Raw genomic sequence first — 18,046 nt, 5'->3', positions numbered from 1 at the left:
ACTGCCCTAAATCAATGTTTAGGTATTCTCATTGAAGTCTTCAATGAATATCATCTGTGCCATGCCTTTAAATAGTAAAATGGCTGACCTCCTTCCTTCCTTCCTTCCTTCTCCTTCCTCTTCCTTCCTTTCTTCTCCTTCCTCTTCCTTCCTTCCTTCCTTCGTAACATTTATATCCCATTTTATCTCCTCAGATGCACAGCAGCTAACAGAATAGCACCAACAGAACTAAGTTTAAGTCCAGCGGCATCTTTAAGACCAACAAAGTTGAATTCTGGGCACAAGCTTTTGTGTGCACACTTCAGATACCAAGGCACACTGAAGGACACAAAATAGAACAAGTTTTTAAAAAACACAACTTGTGTCATGACACGAGTCTTGCTCACAATCGGGGCTTCATGAAAGGAAAACCAACCTGTTCTGCTTAAGAAAAACAATCCGTCCTGCTTAAGTTTTTGTCTGCGGGCAACGGCAAGAATGAAAAGATGTCAAACTCAGATGATACATCTGAAAACACGTACCTACAAGGGGAGCCAAGTGAACAAATGGCAGCTTCTGAAAGGCAAAGTAAGTTGGAATGGCTGTAAATAGCCTTGGAGTACCCAGATGTAACATTTAGTCCACAAGGCAATTCTGATACAGTTTCCGCACAAGGAATTTTTAGCGTCATAGCCTCGTAATGTTGTCAGCTTATTGAGTCCCTTCCGATTGATGTCGACAACATTCAGAGGCCGTTTCGGGATGCGGCCGTTTTTAAAGCGGGATGGGGTAAATCTAGGAAAGTGGATTTACCACCCTCTCTTGCGCGTCCCAGGGGTGAGCAAGCAGCCAGCAGCCAGGGATAGGAACATATGGAGGGGAAAAACACACAAGAGACTTTTGAGCACTGTCCCACCGCCTCTGCTTGGCCACCAGTAGCTCAATCACCATCTTTATCTTAATAACCCCCATTGCCGTGTCTGTCTCACCGCCCAAACTCAGTCCATATAAAGAAACACTGTTGGCTTCTCGTAGAAATACACCCAAAAATCAAACGAAACCAATAGGCAAAAGTGGTACCTTCTTGAGATTTATTAAATGCTGTCCTAGGTTATTTAAATGTTTTTGCAACCAGAACGGGGTCCCAGGTATTCAATCCCGCTTTCTGTTACTTCTGCAGTTGTTGCAGTTGTAGTCTTAATATCAAGATTTAACATCACCAGTATTAATTTCGATTCTAAAGGTAAAGCATATCACATTGGCAATAGCTCTTCAGTAAAGGGGTCCCTTCTTCAATTGGGCCCAAGCTGTCAAACCCCCCCCCACCCCCCGTCCCTTCCGCTCCTCTTCTCAACCCCGATCCACCCCACCCCGCTGGTCCCTGTGCGTGCCACTCTGCCTTCCCCACTTGGCTTGGCCTCTTCCTCTAAGAACAGTTCTGAAGCATTATCTTGCCCCTGCTGCTCCCCCCCCCACACACACACACACAGTTCCCTGTGAGGTTTTGCCGCTGCTGCCACTGCCACTGGCACTCACAAACACACACAAACACACACCACTCACGGGGAATGTTCTGATTTGGTATTAGGCATGCTCATGTGTTTATGGGAACTGCGTTCAGCATTCTCAGAACGGAGTTCTTGTCTCTTTTTTGTTATCGGCAAGTATCAAGTTATGTGTGTGTTGTACAGAAGCATGGAGAGACCCAAGCTGGGCGCCAAGTTTCTGTCCCATTATTGTATTCCTCCCTGGAGTTCTTCAGGTTCCCTATAATCCGAGCAATTAATTTGTTACTTGCCAAAGACAAGGGGGTATTTGTAGATCTGCAGTATGTACCGCCCAAAATCGCTGCAATGAAAGTTTAAACTGGGTTTATTATTCACGTAGGCACAGCAGGGAAATACCAATTCCTATTGAGATGGGCCTGTGGACATCATGCTGCCCCATGCTCTCAACGCCTCTAGTTGGGAAGGGGAAGAAGGTTGGGAGATTATCCGCCATGTTATGGGTTTTAAGTCTTTTCATGGGGGTGTTTTAGTGGGGTTTTAAGACTGTGTTACCCGTCACGAGCCCACTTGGGAGTGGCGGGATACAAATAGAATAAATAAATAAATAAATAAATAAATAAATAAATAAATAAATAAATAAATAAATAAATAAATAAATACATTGGATGGATGGATGGATGGATGGATGGATGGATGGATGGTTGAGACCAGGGCAGCTCTCCCACTAATCCATCAGAGGATCCCCTCCAATATTGAGATCTCTAACATCGAGATCATTGTTAGATCTATTGTATTGGTGCCACCCTCTTCTGAATATTATTCTCTCCACCAGGCTGAACTAAGATCAGAATAGTGACCACCGCCGCTATATGTTATACGTAACTTTTGCTGATGTTAATTGGGGTTTTTATGGGGATTTTATTGTGTTTTAACTATTTATGTTGTAAACCGCCCTGAGACCTATTTGGAGAAGGGCGGTCTAAAAATAAAATAATAATAATAATAATAAATAAATAAATACATAAATAAATAAATAATAATAAATTTGCTTCTCCTTCCCTCCCTCTAGGCTTGCTTTGGTGTTTTAAGTGGTCCTTGAAGAAGAGAAATATAAAACTGTGGATTTTCATTGTTCTACAGATTTTCTTACATGTCATCCTTTTTGTTATATGGTGGTCAGGTGAGTTTTCTGATTCTAAACCATGTTGCAGCTATGTCCACCTCTGGCTTCTAAGCCACACACCTTTTTAAATTTTGTTTATTTAAAAAAATCAATACACTACCTATTACAGAACTGCCATTTTTAAAAGATGTTAGATTGCTATCTTACAAGACAAAAAAAATAAAATAAAAGGGAAAATAAATCTTGTTCTGGGAAAGAAATTCCACTATGCAAGGACTACATCAATCTAATATCACGCCACATAACCACATTCTACATGCTTTCTAAAAAGTAAATATGCAATTTATACATTGATTACTTCTTTCCATCTCATTTTTACTGATCTATATAGTCTGAGATTGGACTCTATTTTCTTCTAAGTTATGTGAGTTTGTTGTGCATCAAATATGTCAGTTTTGCCATTGTCACATAGTCGGTCATTTTATTTGGCCCGTCCATAAGATCTGGTGAAGTTTCTCTTTTCCATCTTGACTCATATAAGATCCTGGCAGCTATAACCATGAACTTAACTAGCTCACTGTACATTCTAATACTATTTGGTGCCATATTTAATAACACACATTTTGGATCTAGCCACATTTCTTGAGAGCTGTTTGAGAGCTGCTTCTCTCTACCTTCCCCCCCCCCCCGCCCCACTCCATCCAAAGAAGCATTTTGATTTAAGGAATCATACGGAGGTGAAGATAGGATCTTTGTTCCTTGTCAACCAGTCATTGTTCTCCTTCCTGGTCAAGTAGTTGGGTAGGAAGAAATTACAGGCTGGTGCACCTATAGGATCTCCAGATTCTAACTCTTGCAGAAATGGCATCCAAAATTTTACTTATGTGATATCTCCATAGGCACTGTCCTTTGAGAAAAGCTGAGCCAAATGTTTGCTAGACGCTGCAATTTATGTTGTGTTTGGGCCCTGAACATTTCAACATCCTTTTCAAGTTTGTTGTGCCAGCTTGGGGTAATAGTTAAGAGTGGCAGCTTCTAAACCGGCGAGCGGGCACTGATTTCCTGTGCCTCCCCATGCAGCCAGCTGGGTGACCTTGGGCTAGTCACAGTCCTGTTAGAGCTGTTCTCGCAGAGTAGTCCTGTCAGAGCTCTCTCAGCCCCACCTACCTCACAGGGTGTCTGTTGTGGGGAGAGGAAAGGGAAGGTGATTGGAAGCTGGGTACAAAAACGAACTCTTCTTCCTCTGCCTCCTGATGAACGCTTGGCCAGATCCCCACCCAGAACAACTTGCCAGATGTCAGGTGTAATGTCTCTTCTGGCCCAAGAACCAACGTCCAGATTGTCTTGTTGAACACAGGTACGTTTATTTGCACAACGATTAAAAGAAAGCTGGAGCAGCAACAAAAAGGCGATAGCGAAAGGAGAACGCCACACCAGAAAAACAAGGTTGCTTAAATACATCACAGGTGTGCTAAGAGAATGAACCTCTTAAAGAAACATACATCACAGCTGTGGCCAACAGTTAAAGGAGAGTTACCTGAAGTTGAACCCTTCAGAGATGGAGGTCCTGTGGCTGGGCAGGAAAGGACCAGTAGAGAAAGCATGTCTGCTCACCCTGGATGGCATGCAGCTCTCTGCTGCACAGCCAGGAACTTGGGAGTGATATGAAATGCCTCAAGTCAGAGGAGTTCAGTAGGCATTCTTCCACCTGCACCAGGCTAAGCTATTTTAAGCTGCAGGAAAGCATCTTCCCTACCTGGCACCTTTGCACTCTACAAATACAGTCAGCTAGAAGGGTCAAGATCCTGGCTGAAGAACAATCTCTGAGCCCTGCACATCTGAATTTCTCACGGCCAAATGAAAATATATCCTCAAGGTCCATTGTTTTTATTCATCGTTTTTATCCACACCCCAAGTGATTTAATCTGCTGAAATTAAGATGTCTCGGTTTAAATCATCATTTTAAATGTTGTTTTCTTACTTGTAGCCATAAAGAAAGAAGCAGCTGGCCAATCCCCAACTTGCCCATGTTCACCATGGATCATTTCATGCCCGGAAAGCTGGGTGGGGTACCAAGGAAGGTGCTACTATTTCTCAGAGTCTGAGGGGACCTGGGACTTCAGCCAAAGGCAGTGCTCCTCATACGGTGCTTCACTAGCCTCAATAGACACTCAGCGGGAAATGGTAAGAGAGCTATTTAAGCGATGAGCCCTACAATTGATTGATATGTGCATGGTGGTTAGACCTTGGCTGATTCTGCACTTAATTTTTTTCCCGTTGTGGATCCTGCTGAATTCAGATCGAATTCCCCCCCTCATTGAAACAGAAAGTGTTCTGCACTTGATTGGGGAAGCTCAGAGTGGGGAGGGGAGCCAAGCGCAGCAGGAGCCTCTCTCTTTCTTTTCTTGAATGAGGGGGGAGGGAGTGGATTGGAGACAGCAGAGGAGGGGGAGGAACCAAGAGGCAAATCTCTGCTGAGAGAAGTTAGGGCTTCTGGAGCGCAATCACTTTAAGGGAAGCCAGGAAGACTTTGAACTGATGCCCTGGCCAATCAGGGAAGACTGCTTTGTTACAGGGTTGGAGGCATGAGGCAGAATTAATTCACAAAAAGCAGAGAGCTGCACACTTACTGATGCCGATATCTCAGATATCCAAGCTTACATCCAATTCTGGATATCGTGGCAGAAAGGTAGGGTCACCATGAATCAATCAGGGATGTTGCAGATGGAAATATTAAAGTGCCCAAAATCAAAATGCAAATCGAATTCAGTGTAGATGGGAGGGATTCATTCGAACTGGGACTGGGTCAAAAGCCCCGTGCAGACCCTTGTTGCGAGTATCACTAATAATTTCCTGTAAACTGGCCTGGATGAATGCATTTGATAGCATGAAAGTCTTTTTCAGTCCCTCCCTCCTTTAGCGAAAACCAAGTGAACACGACTCACCAGCAGCGATTCTCCGCCTGGAGATGGGATAGAAACCGTGACACTTTAGAGCTCTGCTGATTCTTCAAGTCACATGTGGCTCTTTTACTTGCTATCTGTGGCTCTTTTAAAACAGTGGTAGTCAACCTGTGGTCCTCCAGATGTCCATGGACTACAATCCCCATGGGCCCCTGCCAGCAAAAGCTGGCAGGGGCTCATGGGAATTGTAGTCCATGGACATCTGGAGGATCACAGGTTGACTACCACTGTAGTCCTGGTTTCGACACATACCACTGTTTTAAAACATTTGGTAATGGGGGAAGAAAGTGGTTGAGTGGGAGAAAATAGAAGAGGAACCCCCCCCAGCTGATGGCAAGCAAGTCCAGGTGGTGCTACTGTACTTGCTCCTGTACTAGCAGGCAAAGTGAGTCCTTCATCCTTCATTGTCCCTGCCCTGCTGCAGCTGGCTCTATTCTAAACAGAGGCAGACATGGCAAACATTAGGCAATGTGGCCTAGTGCTTGCCTCTTTCCCGGGCTGACTCAAGAGTGCTTGTTGTGATTTGCTGGGGCTTTGAGCTGGGTGCTCCAGAAGAGAGGAGGAGAAGAATTGGTTCTTCTATGCTGCTTTTCTCTACCCAAAGGAGTCTCAAACCAGCTTACAGTCGCCTTCCCTTTCCTCTCCCCACAATAGATACCCTGTGAGGAAGGTGAGGCTGAGAGAGCCCAGAACAGCTTTCTCAGTGCTGTGGTGAGCCCAAGGTCACCCAGCTGGCTGCATGTGGAGGAGGAGTGGGGAATTGGACCCGCCTTGCAAGATTGGAAGTCCACACTCCTAACCAGTACGCCAAGCTGGGGGTTCACCTCTTGAATCATGTGGTGCATGAAAGCTGCCTTGGTCAGGCCCTTCCTGCAGGAATGACACATACAACGTTTGGGCCACGCCTTTTTGAACGTTTTATGAGCCAATAGGTTTATTTGCAGTAGAGTTCTTTGCTGAACATGCGTGGGGAAACAATGCAAGGTTCCAAGCAGCCAGGCTTTTAAATGACACGCAGAAGAAATATTAAGGCCTGACAAAGCCTTTTGTTCAGGCATCTGCCAGCTGGCTCCAATGAATAACTCAGAGTACAATTCAGAGAGCACAAGTTAATCACATTTGATATAAAAAAATATAATTTAGAATATAATTTAGAATATAAAAAACGATTGAGCTTTTTTTTTGCTAATTAATCTCCTTTATGTGAATGTAGAAAAATGTAATGTCAAAATGTAAGTTTTATTTTTCTGTTGTATTCTACTTTTTTCCTTCTCTAGATGAAATCTATTGGGGGGGGGGAATACTGGGGGGAGGCATTGCCAATACTTCTGTCTTTTAATCCAGGTATTCCTGGAAGACAACATTAATAAACTGGCAGAATTACAACCAATACTAAGACTTACAATGGCCTACACAGTCTTATGTATCATTTGCCAGTTCGGGGTAGTGACTGAGAGCGGCATCTAGTAGTCTAGTGAGCCGGCTGGGTGACCTTGGGCCAGTCACAGCCCTGATGGTGCTGTTCTGACCAAGCAGCCCTCTCAGAGCTCTCTCAGCCTCACCTCCCTCACAGGGTGTCTGTTGTGGGTGGAAGAAGAGAAGGCGATTGTAAGCTGCTTTGAGACTCCTTTGGGCAATGGAAAGCAGGTTATAAGAAACAACTCTTCTTCTTCTTCTTCTTCTTGAAGATAAGATGTTTGCATTTTATTTACATTCAAAGGAATTTCTGATGCGTTATAAGACCTCTGCTGATCATTGGTATGGCCTTCGGAAGAAGGCAGACAGTCAGCAATGGAAATGGACAAATGACTCCATCTTCAATAACTGGTAAGTCTTTCATTTCTAAAGTCCTTATAGCAGAGACAGGCACTTCAGTGCACTCCCCTCCCCCCAAAAAAGTATCCATGAAAAGTTTTCCCCCTGTTTGTATTGCTGAAGAAGAAGAGTTGGTTTTTATACCCTACTTTTCACTACCTGTTGTTATATATGTGGCCATGTTAACAATCCTACAGAGAATCGAGCTTGGGGTCCAAAGTAGGAGCGAAGCGAGCATGTTATTGACCAATATGCCGTGAGGATCTCTGCCCTAGGATCCAATTGGTTTGAATAAATCAACTAAGGTATTAGCCAATGGCACACACTGGCAGATAGATTTATTGTTTGTGGTTGTATATTGGTTTTTTTGAGGGGTTCATTGGTTCATTTCAGTGGGCCATTCCGCATTACTTAAATGTAGCAGAAGTCTTACCTTTGGTAAACGCTATTAATTCAACATTCCGCATGACGTCGTACACAATCTGCAACACTCCTGCAACACTCCTACAAAAATCGCCTCGTTGTAGCACTTGTCGGGAAATCCAGAAAGGTGGATTTCTTTTTCCCCTAAAAAAACCCCACTAGACTCTTGAGAACAACCTGCAACACATCCGAAAAAGACATGTGTGTTCTCAATGTAGCGGTAGAAAGAATGTCCCTCCCTCGCTCTCGCCCCCGAGCTTCCGGAAACGCAATTGCCATTTTTTCCCCCTTAGACCTGCAAAAGCAACAAACAAGCGAGGCTTCTCCGGCTAATGTCCCTCCACAGAAGTGCTTAACAGTAAAACAAAGCTCCTCTTCTTTTTCTTCTTCTTCTAAAGCCCCGCCTCCAAGACTTATATTGTTATACCAATCTATGAATCAGGTTCTCTGAATTCCCAGCGTTCAGTTTTTCAAAAGAAAATCTTGAGTTCCTTTCGATGCAGAACTGTGCCTTTCCCCTTATACCTCTGCAATGAGACGGAAAGCTGGGAATTCAGAGAACCTCTGTGATAGACAACTGATGATTTTTAAGAAGCTCCTTGGTAGCTGTGGTGGGGAATGGGAAGAACAGCTATTGTGGCTGAAATGACTGCCTTGTGAACAGGACTGGGGATTCAGGGTCTTTCCTCTGCTGGGAGGGGTTTTTGCTCCGGAGCCCCCTTAGAATAAAGTTCCTTCCTTAGGTGCAAGACTCCTTATTTTGCAAAAGAAAACCATTGGATGCAACTGTTGACTATCATGACACATGTCAGAACAACACATTGACTCCCGTGAATTCTTATTGTACAGGTTTCACATCGAAGGCAAAGGTTTTTGTGCTTACTTGAATGACGGCCGGACCTCTTCAGCTCGGTGTGATACACCAAAAAACTGGATATGCAGCAGAGCACTTCACAGTTTTTGCCGAGAGAAGCCTCCGCATGTTCTCACCAACACTTCATCACTGGACAATGGATACCAATTAATGAACTGCTCCATGCCAGGGAGCTAGCAGAATCATAGAGTTGGAAGGGGCATCCTGGGTCATCTAGTCCAACCCCCTGTACCATGCAGGACACTCACAACCCTATCGCTCATCGAATGATCCCCCAAATTGCTGGGGAATCATGAAGATAGCAAGAGGCTGGGTAACGTAGGATCTTTTACTACCAATTTTTACGGGGTCCTTTCCCTGGAAGAAACCCTTCTTAAATGAAGAAGACAATTAAGCTTACACTCAGGGGATTTATTTGGGGAAAATATTGGGATACACTCAAAACACACACAGAGCAAACACATACATACACTAAGTTCTACAGGGGGACAAGTTACACTAAGTTCTACACTAAGTTCTACAGGGGGACAAGTTCAAGATACTGCACCTTTCTTGGATCCAAGCAGCCAAAACACAGGGTTCACGACATCAGGGGTGGACAGGATGCCGGGTGTGGAGGGACAACACACACACAGGATGTGCGCAAGGCTTGATATAGTGTTTGAAATTCCCGGGCCAACCCCAGGGACTGCCCACTAGGTCCGTGATTGATGATTGGTCGCTGATAATATGAGTACCTGATAGGTGCGTTTGAACTGTGAGGTCACTAGAGTGGAAGGTGTGGAGTAATCTCATCAAATAGAACAATACCTTGGCTAGGTGTACTGTGTCGCTAATGGCCCTGTCTTTGTTTTATCGGGAAGGACAGGGGGAAGACATTTGGGGATAAGAGATGCTGCTAGACAGAAATTACACTGGGCAAGAGAGACAAAAGAAGTTGCAGTTAGTATCTTGAAGGGATATTCCTTTCCTGTAGATAGTCTAATGGTCTTTGGCTGGGGGGGGGATTTAGATAATGTGCACATTTAGCTCAGTCAGTTGGGCAAGGAGGAAATGTAAGAAATCTAGTGTAGCCCAAACAAGATGGAGACCTGGCCTGGCTTCCTAGGTTTGTTGAGAGGCCCTACTGACTCCATAGTCTGTGCATGAAGGTGCCTCTGTGTGAGGCACCTTTCCATTATGGGCTACCTCTAGGGTAACAGACTGCAACCTGCCACCTCCTTGAACCTTCACAGAATCAGCCTCTCTGTCAGATGGCTATCCAGCCTCCGTTTTAAAATCTCCAAAGTTGGAGAATCCACCACCTTCTGAGGAAGCCTGTTCCACTGAGGAGCCGCTCTAACTGTCAGGAACTTCTTGTTTAGATGGAATTTCATTTGAATTAATTTCATCCCATTTGTTCTGGTCCGTCCCTCTAGGGCAGTGGTCCCCAACCTTTTTATCACTGGGGACCACTCAACGCTTGAAAATTTTACTGAGGCCCGGGGGGGGGGGTAGTTTACTCCTCTACTCTCAACCACTGCCCTAACGCTTTCTGGTCGCTATGGTAATGTTTAAACATCCCTTCAAAATAAGATACAGACACGCTACAACAATGAACATAAGGAACATTTTATTTTCATGGAAATTTTAACTCATGACAATGACAAATCAATGGGAACCCCGAGCTTGTTTCTCTGCAACGAGATAGTCCCATCTGGGAGTGATGGGAGACGATGACACCCAAAGTGTGTTGTAAAGGGCCGGGGGGGGGGGGGGGCGATGAAGTAAAGGGCCGGAGGGGGGGAGAAGGCATCCTTCGGGGCCCACCTCCAATTAGTCGATGGACCACATGTGGTCTGCGGCCCACTGGTTGGGGATCGCTACTCTAGGGCAAGAGAGAACAACTCTGCTCCATCTACATGGCAGCCTTTTAAATACTTGAAGATGGTTATCCAAGAGACAGATGAAGACATAATTTGCATGTCTATTCCTTCTTCAGCTGAAGGACACGTCCTGTGTTCTTCACTCCTTCTCTCCCAATGCTTAACAGCAGTGAAGCACATGGGAGGTATTTGAACACAGCCAGCTTCCTTAGAAAGGAAAAGGATTTTGTTTATGACTGTAGGGTAACATTGCAGAGCATTAACGGGTAGCTCAGATCTTTTAACCCTTCCTGCCTCAGATGGCTTGAAGTCCCACGTCCAGTCCTGATCCTAGAGCAAGGGTGTCAAACATACATGTATGCCAGTCCTGGCCCTCATAATAAACGAGTTGGATACCTCATGCCCCCAATCAGTATGAAGCTGCATCTCATGGTCCAGCTGATGTTTTGGCAATAGCCCATCCATCTTGCCCTTCGTGGCAAGCTGGGCAAATGATACTCTCTCTGCAGAAACTCATCTCTGTCCATTGCTTGTACTACGAGCAATGTATGGGCCTTTTCCCTTGAAAAAGTCTTTTCTCAGAGCTTTTGGAACTCTCACTAAGCTTTGAAGCACATTACAATGCTCAGGCATGATAATTTTTTCTGCCTTGCAGTCAAGACTGCCAGTGGAGGTTCCCTGCGGGAATTGCAGATCTCTGCAGGGGTCTGGTTTGGATTGGGGCCATGGCACATGAGAAGGAATTCTGAGCAGAATTGGTCCAGCTGGTCTCAAAGGCTGTGTTGGATGCTCATATAAATATTATCCTTTCCATTTTTTGATCAGGTTAGGAGACTACACACTGACTGGATAGTCCAGGCGGGCCAAGATGTCAGATCTTAGAAGCTAAGCAAGATCAGCCCTGACCTGTATTTGGATAGCGAACAACAAAAGAGGGAACAAAATAACTTGACCTGTATATACAAGCTAGGAACCTTGAGCAGCAGAAGAACAGCAATGAACACCAAACAATTCACAATGTTTCTTCACTGAAAGCTTAGTGCAGTGGTTAGGAGTGTGGACTTCTAATCTGGCGAGCCAGGTTTGTTTCTGCAGTCCCCCACAGGCAGCCAGCTGGGTGACCTTGGGCTCACCACGGCACTGATAAAACTGTTCTGACCGAGCAGGAATATCAGGGCTCTCTCAGCCTCACCTCCCTCACAGGATGTCTGTTGTGGGGAGAGGAAAGGGACGGTGAATGTAAGCCACTTTGAGACTTCTTCGGGTAGAGAAAAGCGGCATGTAAGAACCAACTCTTTATCTTCAGTAATATCAGGGCTTTCTCAGCCTCACCTCCCCCACAGAGTGTGTATTGTGGAGAGAGGAAAGCGAAGGTGACTGTAAGCTGCTTTGAGACTCCTTTGGTGAGCCAGGTTTCATTCCCTACTCCTCCTCCATGTACAGCCAGCTGGGTGACCTTGGGCTCGCCACAGCAATGATAAAACTGTTCTGACCAAGCAGTAATCCCAGGGCTCTCTCAGCATCACTTCCCTCACACGGTGACTGGGGAAGAAAGGGAAGGTGACTGTAAGCTGCTTTGAGACTCCTTCGGGTAGAGAAAGGCAACATATAAGAATCAAGTATTCTTCTTAATGAATTGCAGAATTTGCTTGAATAAAGAACTGGAAATGATTCAGTTTGTACTTTCTTCAGTTCAGTTGAGTATCAAAGTAAAGCCAAAACAGTTCTCGATTACAGTCAAACATGAAAATGGTGGTTAGCAAAGAACCCACAGTGGATTTCTCGATGTGCTCTCTTCTATCCAAATACGCAGCCTCCCTGTGCAATAGTGTGAGGCTAATGTTAATATTTAATATTTCATTATTATTACCTGCCGCCATCAGCAAAGCCATCTCGTGGCGGGTTACATAGTAGTAAAACCCCTCATAAAATTTATATTATTAAATCTCCATTAAAGTTATATTTCCTGGTGGCAAAAACCCCAAACCAACTTCACACCCCAAAACAACTAGCACCATCTCTGTGCACCGTGCATCTCGAGGGTCTGGCCCGGTGGTGGTCTAACCTCGAGGAGCCCCATCTGATCTTCCATGCCCTGGTCTCAAAGAGCTCCATTGTACAGGCCCTGAGGGATAGACTCCCAGGGAAGTGTTAAGGGGAGAGTTGCCTCTGAGATGCTTGCAGCCCCCCCCCCCCGCACTGGGCAGTTAGTGCATTCCCTTGCTAGGAACGCCTCCAAGGTGGAAGACGGCACAGTTAGGGATCAAAGTGCCTGGCAGTTGTCCAGTTTTGCTGTATGGATCAGCTGGCTATGCAGCCCTGGGACTCATTCCCTTGCTGGATTGGAAACTATGGAGGAGGAGTAACAGCACAGATGGTCAACAGCAACTGCAGAGTTCTTCTTCAAAACTTTGGTAAATATCAACTGGCTGCACGGTATGTGTGTGTGTGTGTGTGTGTGTGTGTGTGTGTGCAGGGGGGTCTCTTAGCAAATGCTGCTCCCCAGAGACCCTAATGGGGCACCACAGACATGGTTGTGGATGGCCCAGCATCTGTGCTATTTGCCATCATCGCACAAGTCTCTGTTACAGGGAGATAATATCATAAACAAAATCAGAGTCCAGTGGCACCTTTAAGACCAGCAAAGATTTATTCAAGACATGAGCTTTCACGTGCAAGCACTTTCTGTCAGAATGAATGAATGAATGAATGAATGAATGAATGAATGAATGAATGAATGAATGAATGAAATCAGAGTCCAGTGGCACCTTTAAGACCAACAAAGGCGTGAGCTTTCGAATGCAGGCTCTCTTCAAGAGTTTACCTTCCACAGCTGCTTTTCCCCCAGGCTTGAGCCCAAATCCCAGAACTCCAAGCTCTGCCTGGAGGTTACACAATAGACCAGAAATCACTGCTAGAAAGCCCCGTATAAACAATCCATATCCATGCAACGAGATGTTTATGTTTACAAAAATTATTCCAAAAATGTTTTGTTGAGGATTTTTAGTCATAAACGTCACACTGTGATCAATCCACACCAGACTTCTGCTTCTTCAGTGGACTCAAGAAACGATCACAGTAAATCGTAGAAAAATATAATATTCAGTTGCAAAGGCAGTGTTGTAAAGAACTTTCATTGGTCAATAGAGAGTACAAGATACATGGAGTAATAGTTTTAAGCAACAGAACAGATTGGCATAAGTTATACATAGGAGATGGAGCGCAGAGTGGTAAGGCAGCCGACATGCTGTCTGAAGCTCTGACCGTGAGGCTGGGAGTTCGATCCCAGCAGCCAGCTCAGGGGTGACTCAGCCTTCCATCCTTCCGAGGTTGGTAAAATGAGTACCCAGCTTGCTGCTGAGAGGTAAACGGTAATGACTGGGGAAGGCACTGGCAAACCACCCCGTATTGAGTCTGCCATGAAAACACTAGAGGGCGTCACCCCAAGGCTCAGACATGACTCGGTGCTTGCACAGGGGATACCTTTACCTTTAATTTAAAATACCAGGAATTAACCCCCCCCCCCACACACACACACACACACAAACTCACACCTGGGAAGGGCCCCTCCTTCAGCCCACTCTGCCCCCGAAGGAGGTGGAGGAGATGCAGACTGCGGCTGCAGCGAAGGCAAAAGCCAGCGCCAGGCTGCCTGCTGCTTCCCGGGTTGCCATTTCTGGCTGGGGAAATTCCGGGCGGGGGGGGGAGGTAAGGACACCACAGAGCCCCCACCCCGCCCCAGGTTGCCCTGCCCTCCAGGAGAATGGCTCGCCATACGACAGAGAATCCGGGGGGGGGGCGGGCTCCAGGCGCTACCCGGTGGTTGGCGACCGCAGCGGCTTCCCTCCCCTGGGGTTGGGCTGCGAGCGGCGCCTCCCTCCTTCCGTCCCTCCGTCCCTCGCTTGCCGGGCGCCTTGATCCGCGGGCGCCGCTGTGGCCTCCCTCGCCTTCCCTGCTCGGCCCTGAGAAGTTAGAGGCGACGGGAACGCACCTTCGAAGCGGCGCTCTCTTCGGTGGTTCTTCAAAGGCCAAAGAAAGTAGCGGGCGGGAGAGACCTCTGGAGAGTGAGTGGCCGCGCTCGGTTTTTTGGTTCCGAATGGGGGGGGGGAGGGAGAAAGAGAGAGCGAGAGAGATTGACGCGGGCCGGAGCGGGCGTGCAAAAGAAGCGAGGAGAAGAACGGGGGGGGGGGGGGGGGGCCGTGCAGAGACGGTCGAGAGAGGGGCGGGCGTGCAAAAGCAGAGGGAAGGGGGGAGGAAGTGTGGCGCAGCCAGCAATCGGCAACCAGTGCAGCTGCCTCAGCACCGGCTGGATGTGGGCCCTCCAAGGTGTGCCAGTGAGGACCCGAGCAGGTGCGTTTTGCACTAGCTGGAGTTTCCGGATCAAGGACAAGGGAAGGGCCGCGTAGAGCGAGTTACAGAAATCTATTCTGGAGGTGACCGTTGCATGGATCACTGTGGCCAGGTGTTCGGGGGACAGGTAGGGCGCTAGTAGTCGGGCCTGGCGCAGGTGGAAAAACACCTGGACCGCTACTTTTTTGACCTGTGCCTCCAAGGTCAGGGAGGTGTCGATGATCACACCCAAATTCCTGGCCTGGGACGCGATGGTGAGTGGCGCCCCTGCCAGGGTGGGTAAGCGCGCTTCCCGGTCCCGCCCCCGCCCCCTACTTCCCAGCCACAGGACCTCCGTCTTGGAGGGGTTGAGTTTCAGGCGACTCTGCTCAAAGCATTCTGTCACCGCTTCCAAACATCTGGCAATTGGTTCCGGGGGGGGGAGTCCGGGCGGCCGTCCATGAGGAGATAGAGCTGGGTGTACATCAGCGTACTGGTGGCAACCCAGCCCAAAGCTCCGCACCAGCTGGGCCAGAGGGCGCATAAAGATGTAAAACAGTGCACACTCCGCCTGCGGATTGGGAGGAGGGGAGGCAAAAAGTGACTGCCGAGCGCGGTTCCTTTGGAGATTTGACTTCATAGAATCATAGAACCATAGAGTTGGAAGGGGCCATACAGGCCATCTAGTCCAACCCCCTGCTCAATGCAGGATCAGCCCTAAGCATCCTAAAGCATCCAAGAAAACGGTGTATCCAACCTTTGCTTGAAGACTGCCAGTGAGGGGGAGCTCACCACCTCCTTAGGCAGCCTATTCCACTGCTGAACTACTCTGACTGTGAAAATTATTTTCCTGATATATTATTGTACTTCCTACAGGACTAGGGCAGAGTCTGCACTTACTTTGTTTACTCTGTTGTCAATCCTGTTGAATTCAGATCGCTTTGAACTCGGGTCTTCCTCTTCTCCCCCTCCCCATTGAAACAGGAAAGTCTTCTGCACGTGGTTAGGGTAGTTCAGAAGAGGGGGGGGGAGCCAAGCCTCTTTCTTTCTTTTCTTGAAGGAGGGGGGGGAGAGGATCGAAAAAATCCAGGACTGACAGACGCTGAGAGAAATCAGGGGCTTCTCCTTTAGCTTCTCTTTCAGCTTGTCACATGAGTGGGTGTGGCCTAACAAAACCCCTTCTTTGCTACCGGGTTGTTTTCTTGCCTCCCCCCTTCTCCTTCCGGGAAATCTTTTGAGGAACAGAGCCCTGAAAAGGAGGAGGCAGGGAGTGTGAAAGGGCGACCCAGGAACTCTGCCCCCCCCCCGCAAAAAACAAAGTCTCTCCACATTTTTAATGACAAAACACCCCTCCAATATTGGAACGTTGTGCCAATGTTAACAGCAGGGCTCAGTTGTTTCCCTGCCCAGGAAAAACAAGAAAAAAGCAAACACCCCTATCTAATCAACGCAGAGGTTCTCTGACTGGATTAAAAGTTTCGCTCCTCTTTAAGATCACTGCCACATTCCATCGGGCGAAGGATTTGCAAAATCAATGTGACTCTTCTCTGGGTGTTTCACTCTCTCTCTCTCTCTCCGTGTGTGTCCTGTTTTTTTATTAGGATTTAAGACTTGCTCTATATGTACATGGCCCCGGCTGTTTTATTAGACTAATTCCACTGTGTATTTCTCCATGTGTCTGGAAAACTTTGACTACAGTTCCCACCCACCCTGCCTCCAGTGTGTATGTGTGTGTTTTGCTTCTCTTCCTGCCTGGTACAGAGAAAACACAGACTTTGACCGGCTGGCTTTGATATTTTGGCTCCCAGTTTTCGAATGAAATCTGCCCTCAACCCCCCCCCCCCCCCGGTTAGTTTCTGCTCAAAGCTGGAAGGCTTCTGCGGTCCTTTATTTCTTTATCTCTCTCCGGTATGGAAATGAAGCATAGTTGGCCAGGAGAGGAAGAGGGCACCTTAACTCACTCTTTTTCCTCCCTGCTCCTACTTTTGGGAAATGGGAAGGCACCCCCCCTCCCCCCGGAACATCTTGCCTCCAACAGGATGGCTTATTCTTATCCAGAGAGGAAACATCTGCGTCACCCAACTTCCTGTGCCTTGGCTGCCTTCTTTACTGAGGTACATCTGACAACTGTTTCAGCTGACAGGGAGAAGCAGACCTTGCGGTTGGGGACAGAGGAGAGACGGTGAGAAAAGCAGGACTCCCTGGGGTCTGCAAAGCCTGGCCTGCACAGAGGTGCTTTATATGTTGTGGACTTTCGCCGAATTTGGCCCAGTGTTGTTCAATTTAGTGCATGGATTCCTGGAGGTAGAGGAACAGGGGCTCAGTGGATGTTGATGGTTCTGGTCGACCTCAACCAAGTGCCTGGCAGAAGAGGTCCTTTTTGCAGCTCTGCGGAACTGTTTTAGTCCCGTTAGTGCCCTGATCTCCTTTGGGAGCTCGTTCCACCAGGTGGGGGCCAGGACGGAGAAGGAGAACCTTGTTGCTGCATTTTGGGCCAGTTGCAATTTCTGGATCAAAGTTAAGGGCAGGCCTGCATAGAGTGAGTCGCAGAAGTTCAGTCTAGCGGTGACCGTCACATGGATCACTGTGGCTAAGTGATCCGGAGCTAAGTAGGGTGAGTAGTATGATAGACGTAGCTTTCCTCATCAAGTTGACAGGTCCAGAAATGCCTGTGCAGCTGTTTGTGTAGATAAGAATAGCCTAGCTGTAGCCTGCGTGCTTGTCCGGCAAGTGTGTTTTGATACGATGGGGATCTGAGCAGTATTTTTTATTGTGAAAAGGATATCAGTAGGAATTTCTGACTGCCCCTCTTAAAACTGATCAATTAAAAACATACAAACAAAACCGTGGAGGGGGTCTCGCATGGGAATCACTTAGGTCAACAGAATGTCCCTGGTTGGCACTTAAGCACTGTTTTTTTTTATTCTTGTTAATTTCAAAGTACCAGCCCCAATGCTCTTGATACACAGATCCTGATGAGTGTATACAGCCAGCACTTTGAGAGCCTCTGAGCAATTATGTGCTGTGCAGGAATCCTTTTGCACAGCTCCCAGCCTGGCCCTCGACTAACATCCTCCCCTCCTCGGCTAACATATTAAAGGATGTGCAGAGACCTAATGGTGTGTGGCTGGATTTGGGCTGCCCCTCTCTTCCCCTGAAAGGCCTGT

The 18,046-nt window shown here is 47.1% G+C and overlaps 1 protein-coding gene across 1 annotated transcript in view; it reads left to right on the top strand.

The window, feature by feature from the left end:
- LOC143834493 (uncharacterized) overlaps positions 1–18,046 on the top strand; it is a 42,260-nt gene that overhangs the window by 1,988 nt on the left and 22,226 nt on the right. The window contains exons 2-8 of the mRNA XM_077331319.1: positions 195–567; positions 2,557–2,667; positions 4,598–4,794; positions 7,294–7,400; positions 8,661–8,861; positions 10,718–10,793; positions 12,762–12,964. Coding sequence (XP_077187434.1) covers positions 486–567; positions 2,557–2,667; positions 4,598–4,794; positions 7,294–7,400; positions 8,661–8,861; positions 10,718–10,793; positions 12,762–12,964 — 977 coding nt within the window. The 5' untranslated portion in view covers positions 195–485. The remainder of the gene's footprint in view (positions 1–194; positions 568–2,556; positions 2,668–4,597; positions 4,795–7,293; positions 7,401–8,660; positions 8,862–10,717; positions 10,794–12,761; positions 12,965–18,046) is intronic.

The sequence above is a fragment of the Paroedura picta genome, chromosome 3, assembly GCF_049243985.1.
Source record: "Paroedura picta isolate Pp20150507F chromosome 3, Ppicta_v3.0, whole genome shotgun sequence".
Classification (NCBI taxonomy): domain Eukaryota; kingdom Metazoa; phylum Chordata; class Lepidosauria; order Squamata; family Gekkonidae; genus Paroedura; species Paroedura picta.
The sequence above is the reverse complement of the archived record's forward strand: the minus strand, read 5'-3'. Positions and strand labels throughout refer to the sequence as shown.